Source organism: Aotus nancymaae, unplaced genomic scaffold, assembly GCF_030222135.1.
Source record: "Aotus nancymaae isolate 86718 unplaced genomic scaffold, 86718_ANA_hifiasm-v0.15.2.pri h1tg000062l, whole genome shotgun sequence".
Classification (NCBI taxonomy): domain Eukaryota; kingdom Metazoa; phylum Chordata; class Mammalia; order Primates; family Aotidae; genus Aotus; species Aotus nancymaae.
The window spans coordinates 31,738,022-31,754,578 of NW_026988476.1; the positions used below are offsets into that span (position 1 = coordinate 31,738,022).

Consider the following 16,557-nt stretch of genomic DNA (forward strand, 5'->3'; position numbering starts at 1 on the left):
CCACACTACTCCTCACCTCCCATTCCAAACTCCTAGCAACCACTAAATCTGTTCTCCATCTCTGCAGTCTTATTTCAATAATGTTACATAAATGCAATCATACCGTATGTAACGTTTAACTTTTTTTTTTTTTGGTTTTGAGACAGAGTCTCACTCTGTCACCCAGGCTGGTGTGCAGTGGTACACTCTTTGTTTGCTGCAATCTCTACCTCCCAGGTTCAAGTGATTCTCCCACCTCAGCCTCTCCCGTAGCTGGGATTACAGGTGTGCACCACCGTGCCTGGCTAATTTTTGTATTTTTTGTAAAGACATGATTTTGTCATGTTGGTCAGGCTGGTCTTGAACTCCTGCCCTCAGGTGATCCACCCACCTTAGCCTCACAAAGTGCTGGGATTACAGGTATGAGCCACCACGCCCAGCCTTCACTCAGTATAACTCTCTTGAGATAACCTGGTGGTACAAATCAATTGTCCTCATATATTAAAATTTAGCATGATATGCACTTGAGTGTATATAAACATCTATAACATTTTAAAGTTTAAAACATTAAAATGTGAATCAAAGGCGTATGAAATCCCTGTTTCACTGACACAGAATAAGGATTCTGAGATACAAATTTTGAGAACTGGTAATCTAATATATATTTAGTACAACCCATTACAGGTTGAGTATTCCTTATCTGAACGCTTTGGAGCAGAAATACTTTGGATTTGGAATTTTTTCAGATTTGGGAATATGCGCATTATATACCGGTTGAGCATCCCAAATCTGAAAGTGCAAAATCCGAAATGTTCCAAAATCCCAAAACTGTGAGTGCCAATATGACACTCAAAGAAAATGCTCACCAAGGAATTTCAAAGTTTGGATTTTCTGATTAGGGATCCTCAGTCTGCACAAGCACTTTATAGAAGAAAAGCCCAGGGCTCAGTGCTATGTCTTATCAGTGTTTACAAGAGTACATGGTTTACAAGAACACCTGGTTTTGCACTTTTTACCATCAACCTCTAGATTCCAGTTCTTTCCCAACCCAGTTGAGTATGTTACATTCAACTATGACCACTTGCTCTTCTTCTCAAATGACCACAGTTTACTACTCTTTCAAGTTCTTCGTAATGATCGAGAAAATGAACTCCTCTTATATTTCCAGATTTGGGTGGTGCTTTTGCTAGCATCACACCTCAGGTCCATCTCTATGTGCAGCAGGTCCACATGACAAGGCCTCACTCAGAAAGAGCTACGCCAACCCTAGGACAGATTCGAACAAACTCTTCTCCCTCTCCCTCCCTCCAGGTGCCTAGATTCCCTATCTCATTCCTCCCTGATCTCATTCCTCCCTAGGCTAACCGGCTAAGTCTTCGGGTAGCTCACCCCCACTGCCTATCTGTTAGCTAACTGGGTGTGACAAACCAAGTCCTCACACCTTCAGGTTTACAAGGCAAACACTCCAGGAACGTACTTCTTGAATACCAATACCTTCACAGTAACTACCCTGCCTTTCCAAAAAGTGCTCTAAACAGGTAAAAGCTATAATACAAACTCTAAATATTTCTGTCATACAGATATCAAAAATGGCAGCTTTTTTTTTTGTTGCAATTTTAAAAATCTGGTTGATATAGTTATCACTCTAACAATATTAGATCTAAATAAAATTTGAAATAGTGGTAAAAGGCTGGTTGTGGTGGCTCACAACTGTAATCCCAGAACTTTAGAAGGCCAAAGTGGGAGGATCACTTGAGGCCAGGAGTTTGAGACCAGCCCAGGCAACAAAATGAGACCTTGTCACTACAAAAAATAGAAAAAATGAGCCAGGCATGGTGGGGTGTGCACCTGTAGACCCAGCTACTTGGGAAGCTGAAGTAGGGGGATTACTTGATGTGGGAAGGTTGAGGCTGCAGTGAGCCATGATTGCACCACTGCACTCAGCCTAGGGAGACAGAGTGAGACAATGTCTCAAAAAAATAAAGAAAGAGGGGCCAGGCGTGGTGGCTCACGTCTGTAATCCCAGCACTTTGGGAGGCCGAGGCGGGTGGATCACGAGGTCAAGAGATCGAGACCATCCTGGTCAACATGGTGAAACCCTGTCTCTACTAATACAAAACATTAGCTGGGCATGGTGGCACGTGCCTGTAATCCCAGCTACTCAGGAGGCTGAGGCAGGAGAATTGCCTGAACCCAGGAGGCGGAGGTTGCGGTGAGCCGAGATCACGCCATTGCACTCCAGCCTGGGTAACAAGAGCGAAACTCCGTCTCAAAAAATAAAATAAAATAAAATAAAAAAATAAAGAAAGAAAAGAAAAGAAAAAAGGAAACGAAGGGAAAGAAGTGAAGGAAGGGAAAGCAGGAAAAAGGAGTGGAGAGGAGGGGAGGGGAGGAAAGGGAAGAAGAGGGAAGGACAGAGAGAGGGAGGAAAAGGAAGAAAAAAGGAAGAAGGGAAGACAGAAAGACAGAAAGAAAGAGTAGTGGTAAAGAGCTTGGACTCTTAAGCCAGACTGCCTGGATTAGAATCAGGCCTCTGCCACTATACTACCTGGATCAAGTGTTAGTTTGTGTGGCTCAGTTTACTCATCTGTAAAATGGCGATAAAAGCTCCCTGCCTCATGGGACTGCTGTGAGACTTTAATAATATATGTAAAGCATTTAGACCACTGCCTAGCACATAGTATTCTCTGAAAGTATTAACATTTATCTCTACTACAGTCCAGATTCACTTCTTTGTGATATTTCTCTATTCCGCTTGGACTCTTTTCATTTCAACCTGCTTCTAAAATTTCCAAACCAGCCAGGCGTGGTGGCTCATGCCTGTAATCCTAGCACTTTGGGAGGCCGAGGTGGGTGGATCACCTGAGGCCAGGAGTTCAAGACCAACCTGGCCGTCATGGTGAAATCCCATCTTTTAAAAAAATAAAAAGAAAAAATAATAAAATAAAATTTCCATACTAAGAAGCAATGACAATGTTAGGAATTTTATTTCTTAAATTCGTCTTAGCTAGTCATAACAAATTCTCTTTTATGTCCTAGCAGTTATTAACATTCACTAAATATAAATGCAAGCATTTAAAGTACAGGAGTAATGGAGCAAATGCCAAGCCAAAGCAGGCTATCTATCAGAACATATACATGACACACTCCTGTTAAAAAAAAAAAGGTGGGGGGAGGGAATAATACGGTCATGTGGATGTTTGTCTATGTGTCAAATGGCTCTGAAAAGTTTCACAGCAGCCTACTGACAGGGAGAACTCTCTGTTTGGGGGAAGGGATATGAAGACTTTACACTGTACATGCCTTGTTATCTTTCAAACCTGAAGCAGCAAATGCGTTACCTAGACAAGATTTAATTTTTAAAATGGGGATGCAGAGGTGATTCTAAATAAGTACTCTGGAAGCCAGGTGCCAAGTCTCAATTTGCTACTACCTGTGTTATCTTGGGCAAGTCGCTTAACCTCTGAGTCTCAGACAAAGCAAGGAGCAATAAATACTTCTAGGTTCTTTTTTTTATTATTATTTGATTTTTAAGACAGAGTTTTGCTCTTGATGTGCTGGCTGGAGTGCAATGGTGCGATCTCAGCTCACTGCAACCTCCACCTCCAGGGTTCAAGTGATTCTCCACCCGCAGCCTGAGGAGTAGCTGGGATTTCAGGTGCACACCACCACACCCGGGTAACTTTTTATGTTTTTAGTAGAGATGGGGTCTCACCATGTTGGTCAGGCTGGTCTCAAACTTCTGGCCTCAGGTGATCTGCCCGCCTTGGCCTCCCAAAGTGCTGGGACTACAGGTGTGAACCACCACACCTGGCCCTAGGTTCTATTCTAAAAGTTGTATTATCTCAATGTGGCAGTAAATAGATGATACTTTTTTTTTTTAAGATATGAGAGAGGTAGTAATCCAACATTTTGTAAAATTAGGCAACTTTTTGTGGACTTTATTTTCAAATACAGTGGACCCTTGAACAACATGGGTTTGAGCTGCATGGGCCCATTTATATGTGGATCTTTTCTGACTAAATGCAGACCTGCATATATGGAGGCCCAACTTTTCACATACCCAGGATCTGCAGGGCCCACAGCAGGGACTTGAGTATGCCAGGATTTTGGTAGAAATAGGGGTCCTGGAATCAACCCCATATGGTATATGTCCCATGCATATACCATAGGACAACCGGACTACTTTTACAGTGTTAAGAAACATAAATTTGTCAAGTCTATTAACTTTTCCAGATTATCTGTACTATTCTTACATAGAAACCCTTCTTAGAGGGGGTCTAATATATAGGAAATACCTACATACAATATTCTGCATATTAGGGCTGGGCACAGTGGCTGATGCCAGTAATCTCAGCACTTTGGGAGGCTGAAGTGGGCAGATCACCTGAGGTCAGGAGTTCAAGACCAGCCTGGTCAACATGGTGAGACCCTGTCTCTACTAAAAACACAAAAATTAGCTGGGCATGGTGGTGGGTGCCTGTAATCCCAGCTACTTAGGAGGCTGAAGCAGGAGAATCGCTTGAACCCGGGAGGCAGAGGTTCCAGTGAGCCAAGATCACACCACTGCACTCCAGTCTGGTTGACAGAGCAAGACTCCATCTGTAAAAAAAAAAAGAATATTCTGCATATTTCTCTTGCACAACTTCAAGAGTATTTTAAATGAACACATCTTTATGCTATGCCATGATCAGCAATAAAATACATTAAAACAATTAACATTTAAACATATAAATGACTAAATACAAGAAACTTCTTATACTTAAAGGCATTATTATCAAACACTGAAAAAAAAAAGTAACATCTCCAATCAATGGTAACAGTTATAAATGAGGACAGACTTTATTTCAGGAACATATATATAATCACTTTTCATCCTAACATTCATCCAGCAAAGTAGGTTGGTTGGTTTGTTTGTTTGTTTGTTTGTTTGTTTGTTTGTTTGTTTTTTGAAATAGGATCTCTCTCTACCACCCATGCTGGAGCGCAGTGGCACCATCATGGCTCACTCCACAGTGACTTCAGCCTCCCGGGATCAAGTGATCCTCGCACCTTGGCCTCCCAAGAAGCTGGAACCAAAGGCATGCACCACCATGTCTGGTTAATTTTTGTATTTTTTTTAGAGACAAGGTTTTGCCTGTTGCCCAGGCTGGTCTGAAACTCCTCAGCTCAAGAGATCTGCCAGGTGTCAGCCTCCCAAAGTGCTGGGATTACAGGTGTGAGCCAATCCTTAAGTAGGTGTAAAAATCCCGATTTAACATAAGAAATTGAGGCATCATGAACATAAGGCCATAAGTTTAAGAACTGGGAGAGCTGGAAGCCCCCCCTCCATCCTGTAGATTTGAGCTCAGTATATCAAACCAAGGGGGCAGGGAGGACTAACAATGTTAGCTGGCAGGCTGATGTAAGTTTGCAGTAGAATTTTCATTGATTCATGAGAAAATGGGGAAAAGTAAGGACACAAAATAAACTTTTTTTTTTTTTGAGATGGAGTTTCACTCTTGTAGCCCAGCTGGAGTGCAATGGCATCATCTCCGCTTACTGCAACCTTTGCCTCCTGGGTTCATGGGTTCAAGTGATTCTCCTGCCTCTGCCTTCAGAGTAGCTGGGATTACAGGTGCACATCACCACGCCCAGCTAATTTTATATTTTTAGTTGAGACAGGGTTTCACCATGTTAGCCAGGCTGGTATAAAAGTGAACTTTTCAATATAACTAAATGATTCCATTTAAAGATCTTTTATTCTGGCTGGGGGCAGTGGCTCATGCCTGTAATCCTAGCACTTTGGGAGGCAGAGGCGGGCAGATCACGAGGTCAAGAGATCGAGACCATCCTGGCCAACATGGTGAGACCCCATCTCTACTACAAATACAAAAATTAGCTGGGCATGGTGGCACACGCCTGTAGTCCCAGCTACTCAGGATGCTGAGGCAGAAGAATCACTGGATCCAAGGAGGTGGACGTTTCAGTGAGCTAAGACCGATCGTCCCACTGCACTCCAGTGTGGCGAAAGAGCAAGACTCCGTCTCAAAAAAATAAAAAATAAATTTATTGTGAGAGATTCTGTTCTTTCCAATTGTTTGAATGAAAATATCCTTTTGTTAAATGAAATGATGGTGACAGGAGACAGTGGTGTGATATTTGTTTTTATTGGCTGTACCTGGTAGAAATAAAAAATCAGGCCAGGCATGGTGGCTCACGAGGTCAAGAGATCGAGATCATCCTGGTCAACATGGTGAAACCCTCTCTACTAAAAATACAAAAATTAGCTGGGCATGGTAGCACATACCTGTAATCCCAGCTACTCAGGAAGCTGATGCAGGAGAATCACTTGAACATAGGAGGCAGAGCCTGCAGTGAGCTGAGATCATGCCACTGCACTCCAGCCTGGTGACAGAGCAAGACTCCGTCTCAAAAAAAATAAAATAAATCAGCATTTCTATTGTAGCCTCCTTATTTTGGGAAAATATTTCTTTAGAAATCTAAAAGTCTGACCCTTTACATCATTATGGCCCCAAAATAATAGGGGACTTTACACACAGATAACACATGCCCCTCAAGATTCTCTCTTTAACCTCTACCTTATTATGTTTGGATTAGGACATTTGGGGATTGTGAAATGAGAATCAAGCTGAGTATAAGCAATCCAAAACCAGGTGCTGACACTGGATCCTGAAAGAGGATTTTCTTCAGAATCTTTTTCATCTGTTAACTTTTCTCTGGGCTCAAACATTTTTTTTTTTTTTTTTTTTTTTTTTGAGACAGAGTTTCATTCTTGTTAACCAGGCTGGAGTGCAGTGGTGCAATCTCGGCTCACTGTAACCTCCATCTCCCGGGTTCAAGCAATTCTCCTGCCTCAGCCTCCCGAGTAGCTGGGATTACAGGCATGCATCACCATGCCCACCCACCTAATTTTGTATTTTAGTAGAAACTGGGTTTCTCCATGTTGGTCAAGTTGGTCTTGAACTCCCAACCTCAGGTGATCCGCCTGCCTCTGCCTCCCAAAGTGCTGGTATTACAGGCATGAGCCACTGTGCCAGGCCTGGGCTCAAATTTTTTTTTCCTAAGAGTCACATCTTTGAGTAGTACTGCTATATGGTAATCACTACTCGAAATAAACTAACTTGAGGTGTCCAACAATCAGCTTTCATTTAAAGTCTCTTTCAGCTAGACAAAATAAAAACTTTCAATGTTTTGTCTACCTACGTCCAAAAGAAAATTAATCTATATATGTATATATATGTGATTGTATATGTATATATACATATGTGATTTTGATCAGCCTGTTTATAAACTATTTCCAAAATAAGTTGACCTGTACATTCATTTATTAAATGAGTAGCTTAAAAACTACTTGATTTTTGCAAGTAGTTTATAAACAGGCTGATCAAACTGAACAAATTTCTTAAAATAATTTCACTGTATAGATAGCAAGTAAGTTACTTACTCTTCCTATTAGCATACCTTATTTTTACCTATCCTTTAACAAGCATCTAAGTTAAACTGTTTTATGTCCACAGGTAAACACTGAAACAACACTTTCGGTCACAACATATTAAATTCACATTTAAAACTATAAAGAGATCCAGTTACCTTTAATCTTACATATACTTATATATCTTTTAATATACTTCTTGATGTTTTATGATGCACAAACATGCAGCTTTTGCAGGATATATAACTATGAGAATATTTAGAGTGTATGCTTATTAAATGGTTCAAACTCTTTTTTTAAAGAAAGTCTATTTTAAGAACTTAAGCATACAGTAAAGTACTCCTTCCATGCCCCAGTATTAAAAGATCCATTTATTTTAGACTACTTGTTTCAAAAAAATATCCAAAATTGATCATAATTCTGCTTAAATTCCATATTAACCTAGGATCAAAAGTTAGTTTTAGTTTTTCTTGTTTCTTAAATACTTGAAATGTGCTGCTGCATCATGTTTTCCTTATATATTTATTCATTCAACTAACTTCAGGTGGAAGGTACTCACGAGTTTAAAAGTCCTTTCCCAAAGTGGAAATAACATAAAAATTTTGCGTAAAAGACACTCAATGTTTCTCAAAGGATATATCTGAGAGTCTAATCAGTCTATTAACTTGGTTCGGAATAACCAACAACAACAAACGTAGCTTTTTGTCACATCTATGTATTTTCCCCTGTAAACTAATACCTACATTTTAAATGCATTTTCAAAATGTTTCATTTGGCCATGTGATAATCATTTCCCCTGTAAAAAGCTACAGGATTTTAGTTTAAGAGCAAATGAGATAGAGTATCTGGTCCATGAGAATGCTAAGTGGAAAGATCAGCACCCTGAAATTTGTAACCAATAACAAGACAAACTCCAATGCTACCTTGTTCATGTAATCAACAATATGTGAGTCAAAATAAACTAGTGAGCTATACATTTCTGTCTACATACCAATTTATCAATCAACAGGAGGGGAAAAAATTGATCAAATGTGACTACTGTTAACAAATATCTAAATATTAGACATAGTCTCTATTAAAATCGTAACCTATCAATTCTGAAATCATTCCTTCGACTTCTGTTACGTTTTTAATCCCCCCAAAAAAACAAACACATAAAAAAACAGCAGCTACCTTTAAAATGTAAATTCCTCCCTTTTTCAAAGAAACTTGCCTAGGAAAATTTAATGCGTTAAAATAAAATGTAACAGACAAACAAATTACAACATTTAAAAAAAAACTAAAATGATCAGTAACACAAATCGCTCAAGTTTAGCAAACCGTGTGTTTTTAATCTGTTGGAGGTATCTTGTTACACTAATAAGCAACAACGTTTAAGTCATCCCAAAGCCTAAAACACCACCATACACATAAGATACTTGTCCTTTACTCCGATGAAGCTTAACCTCAGACCCAAACTCACACCATTTCCTCCTTCTGGCACACTGAAATATACGAGGGGAAATCAAAGAAATCAGATACGTTAAGTGCCGGTATCTTCTTCCAGAGTAGGGTCAAATTTGTGTTTGCCCGCAAATGTCACCGTCCCAGGAAGTCTGCAAATTGTTACTAGGGCTGGAGTACAAAGAGGCCTGACCACAGAAACACCTGTCCTAGCACTAGGAAGACCCTGAGTCGGCGCCGGCCCCAAAGCCTCCGCTGCAGCGATGGGGGACAAGAGATGGCCGCTGGCCTCGACCGCACCCCGACTGCCCCGTCCTCCCGACTGCATTGTCACCTCATCCCTCCCTGGCGACCTCGAGCGCCCGTCACCTTTGCCGCGCAGCTTGGGCTTGGGCCGCTCCTGGGGCAGGAGCGCCCAGCCGCCGCCCCCCGCCCGGCCCCGGCTCCGACCCCGTGTGTTCCCCCGCGGCCGGGTCCCCGCCGACCCCAAGCTCAAGCTCCCGCCTCGCGCTCCCCAGCCCCAGCCCCGACCCTCGCCGCCGCGCTGCCGCTCCCAGCCCACTCCCCAGCCAGCTACCTGGAGGCAAGGGCGGCAGAGCACTTCACCCAGGGACCCCGGTTGAAGAGGGCCCGGTGCTCGGGGTCCCGCTCCTTCTCCCGCTCCGCCGCCGCCGCTGCTGCCGCCTCCACCGCCCAGCGCCCCAATGGCTCGGTCGCTTGCTCCAGGCCCCGCCCCCACAAGCCCGCCGCAGAACTGCCCAGAAAAGAGTGAGGAAGCAGGAGCGGGGAAGGAGCGCGCAAGCGCGGAAGGAGGGGACGGGGCGTACAACCGCCAGGGAGGCTGGATTGGCCGGCGGTCTGGAGGTAGAGACCAGCCTGACCGACAAGGTGAAATCCTGTCTCTACTAATTAACTGGGCGTGGTGGCGCGTGCCTGTAATCCCAGCTGCAGGTCTGCACCACCATGCTTGACTAATTTTCTTAAATTTCATACACATGGTGTTTTGCAATATTGCCCAGGCTAGTCTCAAACTCCTGGCCTAGGGTAGTGTTGGACATAGATGCTCGGTACCGCAAAGAAAAATTAGCACTGAGACTGTGACATGGTAAAAGCCCCATAAAACTGCATACCTCAACCATACCACGGCTTTCTGTTGAAACTGCTCTCTATAACCCAAATGTGAATAAGTAATTAAGGACTGTAATTTCCACCCTACCCAGACAATGTGTAAACAAATACTTATCTTGACTTTTGTGAACCACTTAAGTAACAATCAGAATATTAAAAGTCCCCTGGTCCTTGGAATGTCCGGAGCCGCTCACCCACATCTCCGCCCAGGAGGTGATTTACAGAATCCACTAGCCCTCAGAACGTCTGAAGCCTCTCACCCCCACCCCTGCCCCCCACCCTCACTCCTGAGGTGATTTTACGGGTATAGAAGGTCTTGACACCCTCCTTTCGGGGCCACGGGTTGGAGAGACGCGAGTCCTCCGTGGCCGCCAGCAATAAAGACCCTGCAATTTGGCATGCTTTTGTCTTGGTGTTGACTTTCTGTGCTCGGGCCAGTACAACAAGACAAAGGCTCTTTCAGCAATACAATTTTTTACTTCCCGGACTGCAGGAATGGTATTCCCGGTAGCCATTGTGCCACGAGAGAATAATAAACAAAGGAGGAACCAGGTGAGTTGATCCCAGTTCGGTTCCGTAACACAAGAAGCAGATGCCAAGGTGAAATTTGATGTGCAAGAGATTGACAGGAAAAATAAAGCCTGTGAAGGATAAAGGAAAGCATGAGCAAGAATAAGCATAGATAGGCTGGGTGAGGTGGCTCATGCCTGTAATCCCAGCACTTTGGGAGGCCAAGGCAGGCAGATCACCTGAGGTCCAGACTTTGAGACCAGCCTAGACAACATGGCGTAACCCCATCTCTACTAAAAATACAAAAATTAGCCTGGCGTAGTGGTGGATGCCTGTAATCCCAGCTACTTGGGAGGCTGAGGCAGGAGAATTGCTTGAACTCAGGAGGGGGAGTTTGCAGTGACCTGAGATCACACCACTGCACTCCAGCCTGGGTGACAGAATGAGCGAGACTCTGTCTCAAAAAAAAAAAAAAAAAATCCTAAAAATTTAAAAAAATAATAAAAATAAATTTTTTAAGGCATGGATGGACACTGTGGCTCATGCCTATAATCCCAGCACTTTGAGAAGCCAAGGCAGGAGGATCACTTGAGGCCAGGAGTTCAAGACCAGCCTAGGCAACATGGTAAGACCCTGTCTCTACAAAAAAATAAAATTATTAGCTGGGTATAGTGGTATGTATCTGTAGTCCTCGCTACTCAGGAGGCCAAGGTGGGAGGATTGCTTGAGCCCAGGAGGTGGAGGCTGCAGTGAGCCATGATCAAGCCACTGCACTCCAAATCCTATCTAAAATAAAAATAAAAATAAAATAAACAAAATGAATATTCATGGAGAGTGTACTGACCACAATGCAGGTCTGACAACTGTTTGAGAGCTGTTTGTAAGGCAGGAATAGCCTGAATCTGGAATCCATGGCATGCAGAGTCATTGGCTGGCGCAGCCTGGGAAGAGCATGCCTCAGCATGAAGCCTGTGGTGTGCCCAGGTGTGTAGCAGATGGAGTGTCTTGGCCAGCCAGACCTCTTTCTTGCAGTAGGCTCTCTTTTTTTTTTTTTTTTTTTTTTGAGACAGAGTCTCACTCTGTCACCCAGGCTGGAGTGCAGTGGCACAACCTTGGCTCACTGCAACCTCTACCTCCCAGGCTCAAGCGATTCTCCTGCCTCGGCCTCCCAAGCAGCTAGGACTACAGGCACGCACCACCACACTTGGCTAATTTTTGTATTTTTAGTAGAAGTGGGGTTTCACCAAGTTGGCCACCTGCCCCAGCCTCTCAAAGTGCTGGGATCATCAGCATGAGCCACCATGCCTGCCCCAGTATATATATTTTGAATGAATCAATCAATGGACACTCAAAAAATGTTAGCTATTAGTATCTTTTCACAAACAATAGGCCCACAGCAAATATATTTTCCCAAGTAAAAAGGAAGTCCTCACCACAGAGATTATTTCACCACTCCAGAAAAAAAAAAAAAAGATGAAAACTTTTAAAAGAATGTTTTGTAGACTGGGCATGGTGGCTCATGCCTGTAATCCCAGCACTTTGGGAGGCCAAGGCGGGCAGATCACCTGGGGACAGGAGTTTGAGATCAACCTGACCCACATGGAGAAACCCCATCTCTGTTAAAAATTATGAAATTAGCCAGGCATGGTTGTGCATGCCTGTAATCCCAGCTACTCAAGGGGCTGAGGCAGGAAAATTGCTTGAACCTGGGAGGCAGAATTTTCAGTGAGCCAAGATTGTGCCACTGCACTCCAGCCTGTGCAACAAGAGGCGAAACTCCATCTTTAAAAAAAAAAAAAAAAGAGTGTTTTGTGGTGAAGCACGGTGACTCATGCCTGTAATTCCAATGCTTTGTGAGGCCAATGTGGGAGGATCACTTGAGGCCAGGAGTTACAAACCAGCCTGGGCAACATAGCAAGACCCTATCTCTAAAAAAAATAAAAATACAAAATTAGCCAGGCATGGTAGTGCATGGCTGTAATCCCAGCTACTCAGAAAAGCTGAGGCAGCAGAATCGCTTGAACCCATGAGGCGGAGGTTTCAGGTAGCCAAGATTGAGTCATTGTACTCCAGTCTGGACAACAAGAATGAAACTTCATCTCAAAAAAAAAAAATTAGCCAGGCATGGTGGTGTGTCCCTATAGTCCCAGCTACTCAGCAGGCTGAGGTGAGGATTGCTTGAGCCCAGGAAGTCAAGGCTACAGTGAACCATGATCACACCACTGCACTCCAGCCTGGGTGACAGAGTGAGATCGTGTCTCAAAAATAATAATAAAATAAATGTTGAATTTTTTTTTTTCTTTTTGAGACAGTCTCGCTCTGTCACCCAGGCTGGAGTGCAGTGACATAGTCTCAGCTCACCGCAACCTCTGCCTTCTGGGTTCAAGTGATTCTTCTGCCTCAGTCTCCTGAATAGCTGGGATTACAGGTGTGCAACACCATGCTTAGCTAATTTTTGTATTTTTAGTGGAAACAAGGTTTCACCTTGTTGGCCAGGCTGGTCTCAAACTCCTGACCTCGAGTGATCTACCTGCCTCAGCCTCCCAAAGTGCCGGGATTACAGGCATGAGCCACCATACTCAGCCAAAAGTTAAATTTTTTCCCCCCGAGATGGACTCTCACTCTGTCATCCAGGCTAGAATGCAATGACGCCATCTCAGCTCACTGTAACCTCTGCCTCCTGGGTTCAAGCGATTCTCCTGCTTCAGCCTCACAAGTAGCTGGACGTACAGGTGCATGTCACCACAGGCTGGCTAATTTTTGACTAAATTTTGTATTTTTATTAGAGAAAAAGTTTTGCCATATTGTCAGGCTTGTCTCAAACTCCCAACCTCAGTTGATTCACCTGCCTTCACCTCCCAAAGTGTTGGGATTACAGATGTGAGCCACTCCACTCGGCCAGTTGAATTTTTTAATAAATAAAACCAAAAAAATGTTTGATCTATTTAGCAGGTACAGGTGCAGGTTTTCTTATTGTGGAGCGCTGAGGTCTGGGCTTTAAGTGTAGCCATGACCAAATAGTGAACATTGTACTCAATAGGAGAATATTCACCCCTCGCCCTCCTCCCATCTTTCGGAGTCTTCATATTTTTCCTCCTGTGTACCTATTGTTTAACTCCCACTCATGAGAACCGTCAGTATTTGACTTTGTTTCTGAGTTATTTCACTGAGGATATGTCCTCCAGTTCTATCCACACTGCTGGAAAAGGTATGATTTCATTCTTTTTGTGGCTGAGTCATGTTCCACGATGTACATGTACCACATTTTCTTTATCCAGTCATCTGTTGAGGGACACTTAGGTTGATGCCATATCTTTGCTACTATGAATAGTGCTGTGATAAACATATGTACAGGTACTTTTTGATATATTGATTTATTTCCCTTTGGGTAGATACTCAGTAGTGAGATTGCTAGTTGAATTCTATTTTTAGTTCTATGAGAAGTCTCCACACTGTTTTCCATAATGATTGTACTAATTTACATTCCCACCAACAATGTATAAGCATTCCCTTTTCTCTGCATCCTCGCCACTATCTGTTGTAGAAAGCAGGAAAGGGGAGGAGAAAGAAAAAGCATGGCAAACTAAAAATAAGTGTGTCTCAAGACTCACGACTTGCTCTGAAACCCCTGAAGAGGACGATGTGTTTGAAATCCAGTCATGGTAAAATAAATGGAGAGGTGGGGGATGGGGAGTGAAAGGAGACCTGCGCTCAGCATTTCCTGGTACCCAAGATGGAACTAAAAATCTACAGGCCCTTAGAGGCCTTGAGGTGCCTCAAGGAAATTCTGGCAGTTTTCAGGGAGCGGAGAAGACGGGAGGGCAAGGACGGGAGAAGCACTGAGGCCAGAGGGAGGCAGGAAAAGCAAGAAGGGGCTTCAGTGGTACCAACCCGAACTAGACGAAGCACAGGTAAGGGCCACCTGGACCCTCCTGTGGAAGTGTCGGCCACCATGGTCCAGAGGAGCCCAGTGGGGAAAGTGGGACCAGAAAGATACCCTGCAGTAGACCAAGCACAGCCACGGTAGGCATCAGTCATTTTAAAGATCCCCAGGTGAATTCAATGTGCAGCTCAGGTGAGATCCATTACTCTGGGGCCAAAGGATAAGAGCCACAGAGGAATTGTGAACGCCAGCAAATCAGCCAGAGCCTCTCTCAAGAGCACCTTTGGCCCCGCAACCCAGGTGGCCCCTCTCTGGGTAGCTCCCCATCGCTTCTCTTCCTTACTCATATCTTCCTCCCCTTTGTCTTTTCCTCTCTCCCCAACCTTGCCTCCTTTTTCCACTTACTTTGCCAAAGCTTCCCACCTAGAGTTGGTAGTTAGACTTTTAAAAAATGGCCTTTATTACGTATTTATACAGATGATCTCCAACTCAATGATGGTTTGACTTACAATTTTTTGACTTTCCGATGGGTTTATTAGGATGTAACCCCATTATAAGTCGAGAAGCATCTGTACATCTTTTTCAGAACCAAGACCTAAATCTTACTAAAGTAACTGGCTTTCTAACATAGTGAGTCCTTGACTGCTTAGTATTTCCTGTGCCTCAGCTTTCCTAATAGGAAAAACATCAGTCCCCAGCCCTGATCTCTAGTGGCAAACAGCCTCCCTGGCTCCCAGGACAGCCCCATACAGACTCCTGTATCCTGCATGGAGAAAATTCCAGGACTCCCTGCCATGTTTGTTGGGTGTCCCTGTGGATTTTTACAGAACAGAGGTGCTAGGGAAAAAGAGATTTCTGCAGGGTTATGCAGGGTGGCCCTGCTTTTCTCCCCTGCAAGAATGGTTCCATCTGAAATGAAGAAAATTTCATTTAAACCTTTAGCTGATTACCACCAACAACTGAGCAATGTTAGCTGCAATAGCCTGGGCTCGGAGAAGGTGGGGGTTACCCATGCCCACCAGCCACCTCCCAGTATCTGAGGCCCCTCTCCCAGTGCTGCACCATCCAAGGAATGGACGGGATACTTGTTTTACAATTTTTATTTTCTGCAGGAGATTCTTGTGAATGCCCAGAGATGCACTGAAGCAGCCAGGGGGCCTGATACTACAACCAGCCTCTGTCCTCATCCTCAGTTGCAGCTGTGGTCCCAGGGCTGCTAGGTCACACAACTCCAAGAGACAAATTGACATCATCAGTTCATGTGAACAGCATCCCCTGACGTTGTGCAGTGTACAACCTGTGGAGCCATATGTATCAGGCATGTGGCCCCCTTTTTCTTCCCTTGCTTCATAAGGAGCTCTGACAAGTTGATGAATGATGTCCCCGCTCCTGTGTTTCTACTCAACTTCAAGGGAAATCAAGCTTGTTCTTCTGGACAAATCCCTCCAACTCTGTCACCTTGAAGACCTTGAAGCTTATTTCCAGCCATCTTAGACAAGGGTTGGGAATAAGGTAAAGACTCAGATCACTCCTCACTGAGGAGTAGGCATCAAACTGGCCAGGTTATCTTTGTTTCCTCCCCTGGCTCCTCATTCTGTGAGGCTCCCAGATTCAGTCCTGATGGTGCCTCCCCATCCCCAGCTGAGGTCCTCCCTGCACCTCTGGCCAATATCTGGGCCACAGCCTAGCCCAGCCTCCTGCTCCCTGCCGTCCCATCTTGTCCCAGTGTCCTCCCAAGTCTGATCTGAGCACAAATGGCATTGCCCTACACTTGTGTGTGAGAGAAGGTCCCCAACTGCTCTGCACAAGTCCACGTTTGCCTCCTTTACAAGCCTTACTGGCTTGGGGGGACAGACACTGGCCTCTACATTCCTGGGGTTGGGGATCACATAGCTGAAGCAGAGACCCTGTTGTAAGCAACTTGTCATGTGTGCGTGCCTTTTTCTTGGAAGAGGATCTGTGGTTTACATCAGCTTTTCAAAATGTCCAAAAGGGTTAAGAATCATGAAAGCACTGCACACTTTTTTGTGGTTGGTGAGTGATGATCCATCTCTTAGAATGAAGGTTCCTACTGGGTGCAGTGGCTCATGCCTGTAATTCCAGCACTTTGGGAGGCCAAGGCGGGCAGATCAGGAGTTCAAGTCCAGCCTGGCAAACATGGTGAAACCCCGTTTCTACT

General features: G+C 44.2%; 1 protein-coding gene across 1 annotated transcript in view; it reads right to left on the minus strand.

Annotated features, from left to right (window-relative positions):
- LOC105710097 (uncharacterized) overlaps positions 1–10,500 on the minus strand; it is a 189,204-nt gene extending 178,704 nt beyond the window's left edge. Inside the window, exons 1-2 of the mRNA XM_064365718.1 lie at positions 10,271–10,500; positions 9,435–9,611 (exon numbers count right to left, since the gene is read on the minus strand). Of these exons, the coding sequence (XP_064221788.1) occupies positions 9,435–9,611; positions 10,271–10,500 (407 nt within the window). The remainder of the gene's footprint in view (positions 1–9,434; positions 9,612–10,270) is intronic.
- Between the last annotated feature and the right edge of the window lie 6,057 nt (positions 10,501–16,557).